Raw genomic sequence first — 18,192 nt, forward strand, 5'->3', positions numbered from 1 at the left:
GTTTTAAGGCCCACAAATCACCCGCATTTATTAAACGTAAAGAGGAATATAAGTATTTACTGCATCATGGATTATGGCTTTCCATAGCGCTTTAACTAAAACACTTGGTTCGTTATTTCGTATTTTATGCATGGTTTTAATAAAGTGATACCTTCTTGCTATATTTTGCTGCAATAAGCCAAATTCTAAACGGATTTGGGCCGGGGAGGCATTAGATGGTAGATGGAAAACCTGTTTATATGTTTTCGTTTGTAAACTGTCTAATAATTTAGCATCCCTACCATACATCACCTCACTTGCATAAGTTAGCGAAGGAAGGAACTTTGCTTTAATTACTGCAGGCAGCGGTTGATAGGAGGGTCCATCTAATTTTCTTGCTAACAAGCTAAATGCATGTATCAATGCTTTGCTTTTCCCAGCCATGTAATTATGTTGCGCTTGAAAATTAAAAATTTTATCGCGATGAAACCCCAGGTACTTATAGGTACTAACTTCTTCTATGATTTGATCTTCCAGCTTGATCTTTAGAGATGCACCAATGTTCCTCCCTATACGCATAGCTTTTGTTTTAGAGATATTTATTTCTAAATTGTTATGTTTTGTATAGGTCGCTGTTTTTTGAAGTAGTCTTTGAAGACCAATTTCTGTGTGACTCAACAGTACAATATCGTCAGCATAAGCTAAATGGGATATCGTCAGTGGTCCTAGTCTTGGTGCGTGTGCGTTAACGGAATCCAGGTGGAGAGACAAATCCGCCATAAACAAATTGAACAGGTGAGGGACTAGCACGCAGCCTTGCTTAAGCCCCCTAGCGTTGGTATTTTCCTTGACAATTTGGTTCCATCCCCTACTTTAATTTGAATCCACGTATCTGTATATATTGATTCGATTGCTCTTAGTAATTTTGTTTGTATGCTCCAACTTCTTAATTTGGCTCAAAGAAGTGAACGATCCACCCGGTCGAAGGCAGCCTTCAGGTCTATGAAACAGAGTTGTAATTTTTTCTTTAGACGTTTCCTTTTTGTCGCAATAGCTGATACTGCTAGCATGTTAATTGTGGTACCATATCCCTTCCAGAATCCTGTTTGCTGAGATGGAATCAGATTCTTGTTATTTGACCACTCTATTAGCTCTTCCAATATTATTGATGCATAATATTTTGCTTCTGTATCAGTAAGCGCTATTAACCTATAGTTGGATGGATTTGTTTTATCACCTCCCTTATAAATAGGGTTTATTATCGATCCTCTCCAACTATCAGGAATTGAACCTGTATTTTCCACCTCTTTGAACAATGGCATTATGCGATTGGCCCAATATTTTGGGTCAGTTTTAAATAAGGCTGGTGGAATGCCATTTGGACCGGGAGCACTATCACTTCTTCCTGATTTAATAACCTTTTCGATTTTAGTACTCAATGTATCATCCATATCGGGCACATGGGCATAGTGGAATGATGGTTCAATCATTTGATTAATTTTGTTATTTTCATTAGTCCTTAATTGATTTTCGGCTACAAAGAGTTTTGTTAAATACACAGCCCAAGTTTCTTCTGTTACGTTTGTTGATATTTTTGTGTTAAGAGACTTATTTAGGCCATTTATTATTTTCCAAAATGCTTTAGCATTTGATTGTTTGCAATTATAGACCATCTTTGCCCCAAATTCATCTGTTGTTTTTCTTTTTTCTAACCAGACGTGTTTCTTAAACTCTTTTTTCAGTATCTTTAGCTTGTCCCAAGCATCTGATCTATTGCCTTGTTTTTTTACCTTCCTTATTTCTCTTCTCAATTCCTTTTTTTAGCCCTTTAATTTCATGCGCTGGTAAGCAATTATGATTTGTGATCCGTCTAGTAGTAACTTTTGAATTTTGTTTCGTTACTTCGAGCACAAATTTACTCCAAGCTTTTAACATTGTAGGTAGTAACTCTATATAGTCCTCCAGTATTGTTTTGGCTTTAACTGCAAGTTCAGGTAGTCGTTCATTTGACCAGTTCACTCTTTTATAGGCGGTTACTACACTTCCTTTATTCAATGTTAGTGCTGGTTGAAATCTATCCAAATTAGTGTTTATTGCTATTTGCTGCATCAGATGATCACTTTCCGTGGTACACTTCATTTTGAACAAACTTAATTGCTGAATTAATGGCAGGCTTAGAATTGTGTAATCAATAACGGACCCTGTGGTTGGGCCATAATATGTTATACCTGGTGGGCTATCATCCAACGTTCGCCCAACTCCCTCCCATTGAATGTGCCGGCCCGAGTGGCACTGACGAAGATGATAATGCTCCCCCGGCTCCTCTACTTTTATGCTAACCTTCCGGTGTATGTGCCGACGCGCATATTCAAGGGATTGGAAACCCTCACCAGGCGCCTTATCTGGAATAAAGGACGCCCCCGGGTGGCATTGAGGACCTTATATGCGGCCGCGGAATCTGGAGGCCTAGCGGTTCCCAATCAGGAACTATATTACCTGGCGGCCCAGTTGCAGTGGGTTGCCTATTGGCTGAGTGGTAAGAACGTGATGGACACGGCCACGGAGGACACTAACTTGTCCCCTACTCAGGTGCTGACGCTCTTCCACCCCCTGACACGGGGCCGGCCCCCCAACCAGATCCATTTAGCTGTCGCAAGGCAGTGCTTTATGCGAAGTCTCAGACTCACCAAAAGCACGGTACCATATGCCCCGAACCTGCCACTGCTGGGGACCCCCTGGGGAAATGGCGTGCTGTCTTCAACCGTGCTCCGCAGTTGGACTGCGACAGACTTGGACGGACTGGGTGACTTGTATAGTGATGGGGAGCTACTCTCCTTCGAGACTCTGACCGCCGACACCGGTCTGCCAGCGGGACAGTTTCTGACACATGCGAGGCTTCTCCGAGTGCTGACAGAGGCATGGGGAGACCTGACTCACGAGCCGACCACACACATGCTCATACAGTACCTACATGTGATGGGTGATGGTTCTCATCTGGTGCACTGGCTGGCTCAGGCGCTGAACTATCATACTCAATTCTCCTCCCAACGACTGAGAGAGAAATGGACAGCCGACCGGGGTAGTGAATGGACGGACAAACAGTGGGCCGCAGTACTCGCTGGCGCAAGGAACATTCCTCGCAATGCGAGATTTAGGATCATCCAATATTACATAATACACTGTGCGTATTTATCCCCGGACAAACTGAACCGCTACTTTGGCCTCGCCTCTTCGGCATGTCCCAGGTGCGGACTCCTGAACTCGGACCTGCTACACGCACTCTGGAGCTGCACTTACCTCACCGTGTACTGGTCGGCGGTCACGGACACGTTAGCGGCGGCCACGGGCGATGCCCTCCCCAAGACGTGGGAAGTATGCCTGCTGAGACTCTACAAGAGAACCAAGCAGTCCAAACTACAGGCACGCTTCTGGGATCTGGGGCTCATTACGGCTAAGCGTCTCATCACGAAACGCTGGAAAAATAATGCCCCCCCTCGACCTGCAGACTGGCGTCGCTCATTTGCCAACTGGGCTAGCGCTGAGAGTGTGCCTTTGCACAGGGAGGAGACAGCGGGCCTTCTTTATGTACCCGATTGCCCAAGAGTGGGACGCTACCCTAACTGCATACCACCGGGCTTGTACCCGGGCTAGCATTACATGACTGCCTTGTCATGGAGTAGTGTTAGACCAGTCATCCTCCGCCCCAGCATGCCACTTCCCCCCCGTTTCCCTCCCCCCCCCAACCGTAGTGGTAATGCCCAGCGAACTTCATTGGCTATCATTCCCCCCCCACCGCCCTCTGGCCGCAGCAGCTCTCGATCCACGACCACTCCCGCCCTCCGCACAGTCCACATATGGCGTCGCATACACCGCCAGGGTCACTGATACACTACGGTACATGATAGCACTAGTCCGATCGTTGTTGAAGTGTTTTCTCTCCTATTTTTCTTTAATTCCCTATAGTTTCTCATGATGGGCGGTTAGCTTGTTGCTGCTGAGCTCACGATGATGTTAATCTTCCCCGCCCCGTTTGCTCTTCCTACTGTGTCTATTGAATACTGCCACGATCACAAGACTATAGCCCAGTGCATTATATGGCAAAGTGGGACATGATTCCTGTCTCTGACTTCATCCGTGCCAACCAGGGAACGCTGCCTAGGATGAACATTGTTGGCTGTTATGACCACCTTGGTCCTTCTGCAGTGATGAACGCTGCAGGCACTGCAACCCATGATTTCTCCTGGAACTGATAATTGTGGACTAATGCATATTCTCTGGCTACTGTTTATTTTCACATATATGTGACCAACATGTCGAAAGTATCGCTGACTGGGTAATGATTGAAGTTTATATGACGTTGTATGATCTATTGGCTTATTACTTGTGAAATTAAATAAAATATGGGACCGTTGGTCTAAAAAAAAAAAGAAAATCATCCAACGTTCACCCATTGATTACTCTCAGTCCCAAATGTTCCAGGGTTGTCACTAGTTCCTTGCCCACTATGTTTGACTTGCTCCATTGATGGGCAGTTTGATGTTTTATTGACCATAATTCATTTTCAACAGTTAACTGATCGTCTTCGTCTGGTGTAAAGATGAGATAAGTATTAAAGTCACCTGTAATGACTATTTACCAAGTTGGAGTATTGTATCTTACTTCAGTTATTTCCTGGATTAGATTTTTGAATGTTTTTAGTTTTTCTTGAACATTTGGGTGAGCATATATATTAAACAGAATTAGTGAGGTTACCCAGTGCCTGCTAGCAAATTTAAGTTTTATTATCTGTATATTACTTGAAGTTGTCGGCATTTGTTCAGATTCTGAGTTGAAATTATTTGATATGTATACCGAAAGACCACCCTTTGCTCTTCCATAGTTGCTCGTTTTTACTGCATTCACCTGATGTACTGTGAATCCAGGTAGCTGAATTAGTTCTGTCAGCCAGGTTTCTTGCAGTACTATAATATCATATGAAGCCCAGGTTTCCATTAGGGTTCTATCCGTAAACTTTGTAATTGCACCTGCAATGTTCCAGGAAAGAATATTTAATTTCTCATTTTGACAAGCATGTTTTGTTTCAGTAACTGCCTACCATTAGTTAATGGAGACCAATATATATAGTTACTCCTCCCTCTTGTTGGGGATACCGTATCAGTACTTGTTGGTCCTCTGGCATTGTACAGAATCGAATACACTGGAGGATGTGTACTCAGCTTATTGACTCCTTGTGCCAATGGAGCGCTGCGATGTTGATTTTATTATTTTTATACCCCAAGTTTCAAATTGCTCCTTAGCATCTAAGATTTGATTTGCTATTTTTTCCGATTTCCATGAAGATAACGTTACCTCTGTGAGTGGATTATGTATATTTGGCACGAACTTGACCGAAAGTAAATCTGTTGTTTCAATACATTCTAATGTTCTCACCTCTCCTAAAAGCCTCATAATATTGCCTCTATTTAATATATCTTGTTTTCCTCTTGACGTGTATGGCGGTATTAATGTAATTTGCCACTCTTGACTAGAACTCATTGTTTCTTTTAAGGAGGCATTTTCAGGAGATTCTTCTCTTCCTTGATTCTGCGTTGGAATATTATGTTTTGTTTGGCACTGATTGTAGGGGGGATTTTTTCCTTTAACTATCTCTTAAGGCTGTATATTGGGTGGTATGAAATGAGGCTCATATTGGTTGTTACTGTCTACTAGCGGACACGTGATCACTATTTCTTTATCCACGCTTGCAGTAACTGTGCGTTTGAAAAAGTTATATTTCTTACAGCAATTGCTTATTAGGACTTCTGGAGGATTGTTATTAGGAATTCTTCGGCTTTCCATTTGTTTCTGTTCCGAACATTTACAAAATTGTGTCTCAGGGCATGTGATCTGATCTTGCCCTATAGAATTTTCTGTTAATGTATCCTGTTTTCTATTTGTCATCAATATCTCTGTTTGTAAACTATCTAAATGTGCACCCTTTTTGTCTATTTTTTCATTTGTATCACTTTTTTCGTAAACGAAACTAATTTCACTTGGGTGATTTTGTCTTTACCCTTCAGATTGACGTGCCCGGTTTTCATATTAATTTCACTGACCTTACTCTCTATACAATTAGAGCCAGGGTGCCTGGTGCCGTCCAACAATTGATCTACCAAAGTACACTTTCTTTTGATGGTATCTAATTCTGGAAGAGATTTCTTTTGTTTCATGGCGCTAAATAATGGGTAACACGTATTGAGCTCTCCATCATTTCGTATAGGGCCATTTGTGTTCTGCCTTCCTTTTCTAGCTCTTTTTTTTGCCTTTTTGTTAAGACTTGAGTAAGAACCGATTTGGGTTTTGTCACAATGGATTCTTCACCACTATTTGATAAAAGGATCAATGATCCATCATTTTGAATTTCCTGTATATTTTCAGTAATTAGCTCCTTCAACTGCCCAACCTGTTGTTTTTTAATGTCTTTTTTTGTTAGATTACCTTTTGGCTGTAATTGCTCCTGCTTATCTTCCAGCTGATTGTTCTCTATTGTTGGCTTGTATTTTATTTCTTTCAATATATCAATTAGTATAGCTGGTAATGTACTTAGTTTATCTATTATTTGATCACATTTACAGATGCACTGTGGATCTGTATTATTCAGTGATTTGAATTTCCTCATTTGATTGGTCAATATATCTATTTTGGAATTAATGCTAGAGACGTGAGTTGCCATAAGATTCATAAGATCAATCTGGACATCCAATTTGTCTGACTGCATATTTAGGACCGATATCGATGTTTGCAAGGTATTTAATAATGAAGAGCGTAGAGAGGATAAGTTATCTATCTCCATTCGGTTGGTATATTCTTTCGGCTTACTTGCATAAAATCCTCTCGCTATCGAGTTATCCTGCTGAAGTGCCGAAGGACTTACATTTATTTCTGTTTGAATTTCGAATTGATCATTTGGATCCTCTCTTATAATACCTGGCAGACCATATGATGAATCATGCTTTCCCTCCATAGAGATCAGGGTAGAACAATGACTTGATATTTCTATAATTGAGCTAAGATCCTGGTTTGATTCAACGCCAATAGATCTTAATACAGAGACCTTGTGTTTTTTATTTCCTTTTTGGTTTTCATTTTTTTGCTTTACTATTTCTGTTTGCATATTTACGGGGTTAATTCCAGAATTTGGTTGATTTGATGTTTTTGTTTCCAAAGCTTCAACCAATTCCATATTCTCCATTATTAGTGTTGAGTGTAACCAAGAGGATGAAGCCTTTAAGTCGCACGGAATTACAAGGGGATCATAACATTGATTATCTTGTCTTTGGTTATCCCTATTAGGGGTCGAATGGAAATGCTCCGATACTTTTAGTTTGTTTGTAGTTGTATCGTCCTGTTGGTGATTTCTTTTATCTGATTCCATATTCGGCTCAATACATATTCGCTTAGTGTCTCCCTAATCATTCTTATTATTATTGACTGAATGTATAATTGCCTGGCCTATTGTTTTTTTTTGCACTTTTCGTTTGGTGGACTGTTGGCGAATTTTTATAATTTCTTAACTCTGTTGTTATTGGATCCGTTATTTCCACACTTTCATTTAATCCTGGCTCTATTTGGGTTGCCATTGCATGTGATACTTGTTGTGGAACTACTTGCAATGCAGCGTCTTTTAATTTTTGTGGAGCAAGGGGTGTAAGCAGACCCTTGATGTTCCCTGTTTCCGAAAAGATTGCTGCCCCTGGGTCCTTCAGAAAAAAAAATTGCTTATTTTTTGTTCCGGCCTCTTGTTTTACCCAGGATTAATTTCCATTTGAGATGGTGTTGAGGAAAGATAATTTCCAATCCCTTGTGGTCTTGTTGGGGATGTCCCCCTTGTTATTGTTGAATTATTTTGTGATTTCTTTTGCTTATGTGTTTTTTATAGCGGAGGCACCTGCCTAACCCGTCCTGATCTCATTTCACTTATATCACTGGATCTGGATTTATTAGCCTCAAAGTTGCCTCTAAATTGCAGGTTATAAGAGAAGGTTCACACTCCCGCTTTTATATCCCAGAAGAGCCGACTTGCAATTTCGCTAAATACCACTGGGGCAGGAATTATTTGCCTCCAACTTGCCTCTGAAAATCAGGCTGCACGTTTTACAAGGATTCCCTCACCTCCGACTACCGGCTCCAGCTCCCAGCTTCTGTTAGGCTTCTGCCGTCGCGACCACCGCTCCTCCCAGCTCCTCCCGGTTCCTCGCTGCACAGTACAGGCTGCACCGCACCCCCTCCTGCGGTCGCCTCCTGTAGTACCGCTAACCGTGCCACGGCAAACACCAAGACAAAGCCAGACCGCACCAAACGCAGCAGATGCCAAATGCTGAACACGGTCCACGGGCGGCTAGCGGCTGCTCAGACTCCTCAGCAGCTGCTCTGGCTCCTCTGCACCGCCGCTCAATTGGCTCGCCTCCCTGCACGAACGATGGCCACCATGGTGACTACCCCTCCAAAAGCAAGTCTGCAGTGTCTACAACCCTCCCGGGCAGTCAGCACACCTCAGCTGTAATCTGCAAGCACACCACAAGTTGCTCCCGGGGATCACAAGGTCCAACTTGGCCTCAGCCTGCCTGCCGAATCACACCTCGCCTGCCTCCCCGCCTCACCTCGTTTCGCCTGCCCCGCCCACCTCGGCCTCACCGCGGCCACACACGTCAAAGCAGGCAGGCACGACCGACAGCGCAGGAGTCTCTCAATGCGGCTGCAGGCGGCGGTACGGGGGCGAGGGTGGGGTGGGGTGTTCCATCTCCTTGGTGCCTCAGAAGAGCACCAGCGCTGTAGTCAGCCGCTGCGGAGCAGCGGAAAGCAGAGCCGAAGCAAGGGCGGCAGCAGCAGCGAAAACACGGAGCCTGGAGTATGCCTGTCACAGGTCGGGAGTATGCTTAGGAAAGTGATTCGAGGAAAGACAGCGCCATACTAACTTGCAGTGCAGGGAGTGAGTGTCAGTGCAGGGAGTGAGTGTCAGTGCAGGGAGTGGGTGACAGTGCAGAGAGTGGTTGACAGTGCAGGGAGTGATTGACAGTGCAGGGAGTGAGTGTGAGTGCAGGGAGTGAGTGACAGTGCAGGGAGTCAGTGTCAGTGCAGGGAGTCAGTGTCAGTGCAGGGAGTCAGTGTCGGTGCAGTCAGTTTCAGTGCAGGGAGTGGGTGACAGTGCAGGGAGTGGGTGACAGTGCAGGGAGTGAGTGACAGTGCAGGGAGTGAGTGTGAGTGCAGGGAGTGAGTGACAGTGCAGGGAGTCAGTGTCAGTGCAGGGAGTCAGTGTCAGTGCAGGGAGTCAGTGTAAGTGCAGGGAGTGAGTGACAGTGCAGGGAGTCAGTGACAGTGCAGGAAGAGAGTGACAGTGCAGGAAGTGAGTGACAGTGTAGGGAGTGAGTGTGAGTGCAGGGAGTGAGTGACAGTGCAGGGAGTCAGTGTCAGTGCAGGGAGTCAGTGTCAGTGCAGGGAGTCAGTGTCAGTGCAGGGAGTGAGTGACAGTGCAGGGAGTGGGTGACAGTGCAGGGAGTGAGTGACAGTGCAGGGAGTGAGTGTGAGTGCAGGGAGTGAGTGACAGTGCAGGGAGTCAGTGTCAGTGCAGGGAGTCAGTGTCAGTGCAGGGAGTCAGTGTCAGTGCAGGGAGTCAGTGTCAGTGCAGGAAGTCAGTGACAGTGCAGGGAGTCAGTGACAGTGCAGGGAGTGAGTGACAGTGCAGGGAGTCAGTGTCAGTGCAGGGAGTCAGTGTCAGTGCAGGGAGTGAGTGACAGTGCAGGGAGTGAGCGACAGTGCAGGAGTGAGTGTCAGTGCAGGAAGTGGGTGACAGTGCAGGGAGTGGGTGACAGTGCAGGGAGTGAGTGTGAGTGCAGGGAGTGAGTGACAGTGCAGGGAGTGAGTGACAATGCAGGGAGGGAGTGACAGTGCAGGGAGGGAGTGACAATGCAGGGAGTGAGTGACAGTGCAGGGAGTGAGTGACAGTGCAGGGAGTCAGTGTCAGTGCAAGGAGGCAGTGCAGGGAGTGAGTGACAGTGCAGGGAGTCAGTGACAGTGCAGGGAGTGAGTGAGTGTCAGTGCAGGGAGGGAGTGACAATGCAGGGAGTGAGTGAGTCGCCGTGCAGTAGGCAGGGCCTTGCTTTCCTCTGTTCTCTCTCCCTTGGGTTCTGGGCCCTCCTCCTCCTCCTCCTCCTCTGTGTTGTATGAATCATAGATGTGTTAAACTCGAGGTTGGAGCTTTGTTTCTTTCTGTTTGGATCCGAGCTCTGCCTCGGGGGGGGGGGGGGGGGGGGGGGGGGGGGGAGCTCTGCTCGTTTCCTGGGGGGGGGTGGGGAGGGGGGAGGGGGGCTTTACATGAGGCCCAGTCACTTTATGCAAGGGCACCTTCACTTTTTGTAGACCCGGGACGATGGAGTGATTTGCCCAGAATCACAGGTTTGAGCCGACGCCGGGACTCGACCCAAAGACGGCAGCTCGGGCCGCTACGCCACATCGTTTTGGGTTTTTGTCTCTCACGTGAAGTGCAGGGTTTGAATTCCTGGTGAATAACAAACTTCCTAATTGAGAAAGTATTTTTACCTTTTGAGTCTCAGACTCATTTATGTGAAAATACTCAGTTTTATCCTTCGGCGACCAGGGCAGTCTGCGCATGTGCGGAGGAGCCGTGTCCAGTCACTTCCGGTGTCTCGGCAGTCTGCGCATGTGCGGAGGAGCCGTGTCCAGTCACTTCCGGTATCTTGGCAGTCTGCGCATGTGCGGAAAAGCCGTGTTCAGCCACTTCCGGTGTCTCGGCAGTCTGCGCATGTGCGGAGGAGATGTGTTCAGCCACTTCCGGTGTCTCGGCAGTCTGCGCGTGTGTGGAGGAGCCGTGTCTGACCACAGGTGCAGTTACATTGTGAGAAGAAGGACTCAGGGTCAGCAACGGCAGAGGCAGCAGCAGACTCCAAACCTGCCCCCCTCAGATCCCAGATCTGCCCCCCCTCAACCCCAGATCTGCCCCTGCCCCCCCCTCAGATCCCAGATCTGCCCCTGCCCCCCCCGTCAGACCCCAGATCTGCTCCCCCCACCCCCCCAGGAGGAGGAGAGAGCCTACTATATAAACATCTGTGCACACTGTGCTTCTTTTTACTGCTCTCTGGGAATCCTGCGTGTTACTTTGCATTTCACTGCACACAAAGGTATTTAACGCTTCATCTTTAAATGTGTGCACACTGCATGACTTTCAATACTGTATGAGAAATCTATGTGAACTGTACTACGTATTACTACACTCTGAGACATCTCTGCACACTGGACTGCTTTTTACTGCACTACAAGAAGCATTCACAAAGCAAATATGCATGAAGTCGGCGCTGCTGTTTTAATACGCTATGAGAAATCTGTTCACCCGGCTCTAATTGTTCCTGCACTATGAGAAAACTTTTTCTTATACACTATTAGAAATGTGTGCCCACTGTATTGCTTTTTACAACACTATGTGAAATCTGTGCACATTGTACGTGTTTTTACTTAACCAGAAGAAATATGTGCACATTGCATTGCTTTTCATGGCACTGTAAGGGATATTTACAGCGTAAAGAGGTAATCTGTGCACAGTGCACTGCTTTTACCACACTATAAGAAATCTCTGTGCAATGTACTGCTTTTTACCACACAATGAGAAATATTTGCACACTGTACTACTTTTACTACACTATGAGGACTATGTTCACAATGGACTGCTTTGTACTGCACTACAGGGGGGCATGCACAGTGAAAATGTGTACACTGCACTGATGTTTACTACACTAGGAGAGATGCATTATCACTGCACTGTGAGGAATCTTTGCCTCCAAACTTCTTTACCTGCACATTTGAGGGAAATTTGAATTCTCATTGTTGCTGATTCTTTTATACCATGGGAGGTTGGACTCGCACACCCTTCGACGCACAGGCCGCGCCTGGGTGTGTCTGGCCAGAAAGAGGCACTTCCGCCTTCTACTCTGACAAGGAGAGTGTCCACTTCTCCTGCTTTGCCGCGGTCAGCAGCCCCTCCTTTCTTCCTCTTCTTCCCTCTCTCTGTCTCGCTCTTCCTCACTTGCTGAATGAAAGCGTGACTTCATGACATAGCTCTTACCCTCTCTTTCCTCTCTTTTCCTTAATTTGTTCCCCTGTGAAAGGGATCCAAAAGAGAAAGAAACACTTTTGCTGGAATTGTCGTCTAGTTCTCAAATTTTTCTATTCCAAAGTGCAGCCTCGGGATGAAGAGAAAAAAAGGTTCAAAATAAGATAAATAACAAGGTAAAGCAAAACAGAGGGGTCGCAAAGTGGCAAGATTGGTTTTATTCACACCTAAACACATTAGCGCCACTTCACGGAGTTTGCCCGTGAAACAGTACTTTCGTTTTCTCGTCTTTCTGTTGGTGCTTGGAGTGGAAACATTCAATGCAATCCTTATCGGCTGTTTTCCTTATTTTTGTTTATAAAATGTGTACCGCAGCTCTGTGTTCAGGGATGTGGTCTTTTTAAATCATACTGCTTACGTTTTATAAGGATATAAGCAATGGACATTGAACGGGTCCCTTCCGGGCCCTGTAGTCCTGTCCATTGCTTTTCAGGCAACGCACTCTTTGATTTCTAAATAGCGAGTGTAAAAGTGTTGAGGTAACCATGTTGTTCCTGTTTATATTTCACATGCGTTACTCAATCTTGCATTCCCTATAAGTGTTTGCTTTTCTAGGATGTTATTACTTGTTTTTCTTTCAGGCAGCATATTACTCTTGTTTGTTGCATAATTTGAAATGAGCTGCATCCAGGTGTTTATAGCGGGGCACAATTGGGTTGTAGCTGAAGGCACTGCAAGTTTTTCTCAGTGGGGCAGTGTGGTGTTCAGTGGGGGTGAGAGTTTGGCTCTATGGCCAGAGATGCCAAATTTGGAACTGGGGAACCAGGTTCAGCTTTCATTCCCAGACCACCAGACCATTCTCCTGAGGGAGCATATTCACATGCTAGACCTTAGGAGGCCCAGCTGGACCTTCGAAGCCCTGGTGTCTTGGCACCAGCAGGTGGACCCTATCCGTGGCAGGTGTGGGTTAACCATAAAGGTTACCACAATCCATACTGAAGTTCACCTCCAGTCTTGCAGGCAGGCCTACGAAGTAGCACACCCTATAGCGACAGTAACTTTGGCACTGAGGTCAAAGGACCCTTGACGCCAGTACACCTCACCCATTGGTGCCTCCATGGGCCTTGTTTCAGCAGTAGTAGTGCAACACGTCAAAAATGGACATTGCAGGATTTGCTCCAACACCAAACTAAGTTCGCAAACTTCACGGTCCATCTGCTGGGTACATAAAATGCTCTCTTTTCTACTTGGGCATATCTGTCTACTCGGGTAACATAGCTTAAAAACATTGCCAAAGTCAATAGCTCTGGCTAATCACTTATAAGGTCCCAAAGGTTTATTTTCAAGGTTTTATATAGCGCTAGCTCCACCCGAGGGTATCAGAGCGCTTTACATTTGCAAGATTATAAACAAGAAAGCAACAATTGTAATGAGTGAAACAAATTATACAAGGTGGTCTGACAGAGCAAAAAGAAAAATTTAGAGTACGTAGTGAGATGAGTGAGTAGAAGGTAAACAAAAACCAATTAAAAGAACAAGAATGTCTTTATTGATAACAATTTTACTGTATACCAAGGAGGGCTCGGCAGACTTGGTAGGGTGTGAGGGAATATAGGAAAGCGAAGAGTGGAGGGATTGAGAAAAGAATGGGTTGGTAAGGGAGGAGAGAGGGGTGTGGAGGGTGTCAGGGGGGGTGTGAGTGCGAGAGGTAGGCGGAGTTTCCTGAGGAAGGAGGAGGGAAAGTAGTCAGAAAGGAGAGCAGGGAATTAATTTCCCCAATATTTAGTGGGAAAGTGTATTTTAAGGTCTCTTTTGAAGCTGGTGAGACCTATTGGCTATGCCAGTACTTGTTAATGCATGTAAGTTACCCCTAAGGTAGGCCCTGGATAGCCCCAAGAGCAGGGTGCAGTATTTAAAAAGTTGGGCATGTACTTTTATGTTTTACGTGTCCTGGCAGTGAAAAGCTCTTACATTTGTTTTTTACTACAGTGCAGCCTGTCATCCCATAGGATAACATTGGAGTTGCTGTGTTACATTTTAGAAGTGTAATTTCCTAATGCTAAGAGATGTTTGGTTCAAGTTTGGTGTCTCTCGAATCCTGAATTAAAATCCTAACTCATGTTGATGTCGAATTTTAAATTACAATTCTGAAAATGCCACTTTTAGAAAGTTACCTTACAAAATAATGGGGTTGCCCCATGTCCATCAGAACCTGTTTATTTAATTATATTGGCTACAATGTGTTCAGTTGGGTGTTGCAATTGCTTTGCGTGAAAAGTTAGTTCTAGAATATGTCACCAATGTATGCAGATCAATATGTGGCCTGGAAAATTAAGGAAACAAAATGCACAACGCAGATAGAGTGTGACCCTATCTGGGATGTGGAAATATTTTACAAATCTAGTTGTCCAAGGGACAATAAGCTACAGAAATCTACTAGCACTGCACATAAATCAATTTGCATGGCCTATTTCATTAATCAATTATACGGGCTTCCAAAAAAATTTACCTCTCTTGTGTAGTGCAGACTATGACAATATTGACTTTACACAGTGAAGCTTTCGGTTGAGGAAAAAAGTTCTATAAAATGACATGGTGTCCGCTGTACTGGAAAATCAGTATCATATATTTACACAGTGTACATTTTGCATAAGGTATTGCAAAGCAATAAAATACAGTAACAAGCATTTCAGACCCAAGCTGGTATTTACAAAACATCTGTGATCCAGCCGTAAGTCAGAAATGGACATACATGTTTGCGTGTATCTCAAGTACAGCTGTGTTTTCTCTGGCAATTTGAAGGTTGGCTTTTCTAATAGATCAGGCAAGAGCAGGGGTGTGAGGAATCCTTTCTTAGGAGACAGTTCTGAAGATTTCATTTCAACTTACAGCAAAGTATCATCTCACAAGGTGTAAAGGATTCTCATTTGAATGACTGTGACATTGCAACACATAATGGCCATATAGAAAACTCATTGCTGTACACAAGACTGACCTCACTGTGAGGCAAGCGGCGGGGTAGACAGGTTTATGACTGAGGTATTGCAGTCTTACCAGCAGTCCCAAACAAAACTTACAGTGATACTTGGTGATGAGTTTATAGGATCGTCAACGGACAAAGACCTAATAATTTGTTTTACAGAGGGTCAAAACGGGTGTCAAAACTTCCAAAGGAGAGTGCTACGTGAGAGTCGTGGAGGGCTTGATTAGACCCCAGAGCCGTTTCCATCGCCTGTGCTAGCGAGGCACAACTGATATGAGAACAAGCCGTGTAGCAATGCTCAAATATGAAATGGCTACACTCGTGATTAGCCGGTATCAGGGCTAAGGAAGGGAAACTCTTATCAATCTTGTCGGTTCCAGCAGGCTTTTGATGTTCCTTGGTACAAACTGTAAGGAATTCTGTGTATGGAAATGTGTTTATATGCTTATGATACACCGCTGGATGAATGCTGTGTTATCAGTATGAACAAGGTATCAGAAAAGGCAGTGCCATCAAAACGGTTGTGGTTGGAGCCGCGAGGTTTCACTGCTGATACTTACCACAGAGCTGTGATAGAATTAGACTTCGGCCGCAGCTTTACCACAAAGGGCCATATGCATGAACACATTTTCCCATAGACACAGAATAAGCAAAACCCTTTGATGCATCTGGCCAATGATTCCATCTTGAGAGGCCAGCATTTGTCATAATAGTCGTCCTTCAGTGAGGGCCGTATGCTTTGTAAGAAAATACAGATCACTGCCCAGAGTGTGTCCTGAACCATACACGTCAGACAAAAACCAAAGATTCCTCGCCATCAGAACATCAAATGTTTACCTATTACGGTTTAGAGTATGGTTTGGCCCAATTACTGCTCACTTACGGTGCAGAGGAGGAGAGGCCTGTCCAGGGTGCAGAGGCGGTGAGGCCTGTCCAGGGGTGCTGGGGAGGTGAGGCCTGTCCAGGGTGCAGAGGCGGTGAGGCCTGTCCAGGGGTGCAGGGGAGGTGAGGCCTGTCCAGGGGAGGGGCAGAGGAGATGAGGCCTGTCCAGAGGAGGGGCAGAGGAGGAGAGGCCTGTCCAGGGGTGCAGAGGAGGTGAGGCCTGTCCAGAGGAGGGGCAGAGGAGGAAAGGCCTGTCCAGGGTGCAGAGGCGGTGAGGCCTGTCCAGTGGTGCAGAGGAGGAAAGGCCTGTCCAGGGGGTGCAGAGGAAGTGAGGCCTGTCCAGGGGGGTACTTAAGGTGAGGCCTGTCCAGGGGTCAGAGGAGGAGAGGCCTGTACAGGGGTGCAGAGGAGGAGAGGCCTGTACAGGGGTGCAGAGGAGGTGAGGCCTGTCCAGAGGAGGGGCAGAGGAGGAGAGGCCTGTCCAGGGGGCAGAGGAGGAAAGGCCTGTCCAGGGGTGCAGAGGAGGAAAGGCCTGTCCAGGGGGTGTAGAGGAAGTGAGGCCTGTCCAGGGGGGTACTTAAGGTGAGGCCTGTCCAGGGGTGCAGAGGAGGTGAGACCTGTCCAGTGGTGCAGAGGAGGTGAGGCCTGTCCAGGGGGCAGAGGAGGTGAGGCCTGTCCAGGGGAGGGGCAGAGAAGGAGAGGCCTGTCCAGGGGGCAGAGGAGGTGAGGCCTGTCCAGGGGAGGGGCAGAGGAGGAGAGGCCTGTCCAGGGGTGCAGAGGAGGTGAGGCCTGTCCAGGGGAGGGGCAGAGGAGATGAGGCCTGTCCAGAGGAGGGGCAGAGGAGGAGAGGCCTGTCCAGAGGTGCAGAGGAGGAGAGGCCTGTCCAGAGGAGGGGCAAAGAGGAGAGGCCTGTCCAGAGGAGGGGGAGAGGAGGACAGGCCTGTCCAGGGGTGCAGAGGAAGTGAGTCCTGTCCAGGAGTGCAGAGGAGGAGAGGCCTGTTCAGGGGTGCAGAGGAGGAGAGGCCTGTTCAGGGGTGCAGAGAAGGAGAGGCCTGCCCAGGGATGCAGAGGAGGTGAGGCCTGTCCAGAGGAGGGGCAGAGGAGGTGAGGCCTGTCCAGGGGTCAGAGGAGGTGAGGCCTGTCCAGGGGTGCAGAGGAGGTGAGTCCTGTCCAGGAGTGCAGATGAGAAGAGGCCTGTCCAGGGGTGCAGAGGAGGGGAGGCCTGTCCAGGGTGCAGAGGAGGTGAGGCCTGTCCAGGGGAGGGGCAGAGGAGATGAGGCCTGTCCAGAGGAGGGGCAGAGGAGGAGAGGCCTGTCCAGAGGTGCAGAGGAGGAGAGGCCTGTCCAGGGGTGCAGAGGAGGTGAGGCCTGTCCAGGGGTGCAGAGGAGGGGAGTCCTGTCCAGAGGAGGGGCAGAGGAGGCCTATCCAGTGGAGCAGAGGAGGTGAGGCCTGTCCAGAGGAGGTGAGGCCTGTCCAGGGGTCAGAGGAGGTGAGGCCTGTCCAGGGGGACAGAGGAGGTGAGGCATGTCCAGGGGGACAGAGGAGGTGAGGCCTGTCCAGGGGTCAGAGGAGGTGAGGCCTGTCCAGGGGTGCAGAGGAGGTGAGACCTGTCCAGAGTGCAGAGGAGGTGAGGCCTGTCCAGGGGTGCAGAGAAGGTGAGGCCTGACCAGGGGTGCAGAAGTGGTGAGGCCTGTCCAGGAGTGCAGAGGAGGAGAGGCCTGTCCAGGGGTGCAGAGGAGGTGAGGCCTGTCCAGGGGTGCAGAGGAGGTGAGGCCTGTCCAGGGGTGCAGAGGAGGGGAGGCCTGTCCAGAGGAGGGGCAGAGGAGGAGAGGCCTGTCCAGTGGAGCAGAGGAGGTGAGGCCTGTCCAGAGGAGGGGCAGAGGAGGTGAGGCCTGTCCAGGGGTCAGACGAGATGAGGCCTGTCCAGGGGTGCAGAGGAGGTGAGTCCTGTCCAGGAGTGCAGAGGAGGACAGGCCTGTCCAGGGGTGCAGAGGATGTGAGGCCTGTCCAGGAGTGCAGAGGAGGAGACACCTGTCCAGCGTACAGAGGAGATGAGTCCTGTCCAGGGGTGCAGAGGAGGTGAGCCCTGTCCAGGAGTGCAGAGGAGGAGAGGCCTGTCCAGGGGTGCAGAGGTGGTGAGGCCTGACCAGGGGTGCAGAGGTGGTGAGACCTGTCCAGGAGTGCAGAGGAGGAGAGGCCTGTCCAGGGGTGCAGAGGAGGTGAGGCCTGTCCAGGGGTGCAGAGGAGG

At 47.5% G+C, this 18,192-nt stretch overlaps 1 protein-coding gene across 2 annotated transcripts in view; it reads left to right on the plus strand.

The window, feature by feature from the left end:
• The window catches only part of LOC147736994 (uncharacterized), an 85,689-nt gene that overhangs the window by 37,789 nt on the left and 29,708 nt on the right, over positions 1 to 18,192 (plus strand). The window contains exon 3 of one of the 2 annotated variants that reach the window (XM_086955442.1): positions 15,756 to 15,765. In XM_086955442.1, coding sequence (XP_086811568.1) covers positions 15,756 to 15,765 — 10 coding nt within the window. Of the gene's footprint in view, positions 1 to 10,859; positions 11,154 to 15,755; positions 15,766 to 18,192 lie in introns of those variants that run through there. The other variant, XM_086955519.1, reaches the window with a different exon arrangement.

Source organism: Lissotriton vulgaris, chromosome 1_1, assembly GCF_964263255.1.
Source record: "Lissotriton vulgaris chromosome 1_1, aLisVul1.2, whole genome shotgun sequence".
Lineage (NCBI taxonomy): Eukaryota > Metazoa > Chordata > Amphibia > Caudata > Salamandridae > Lissotriton > Lissotriton vulgaris.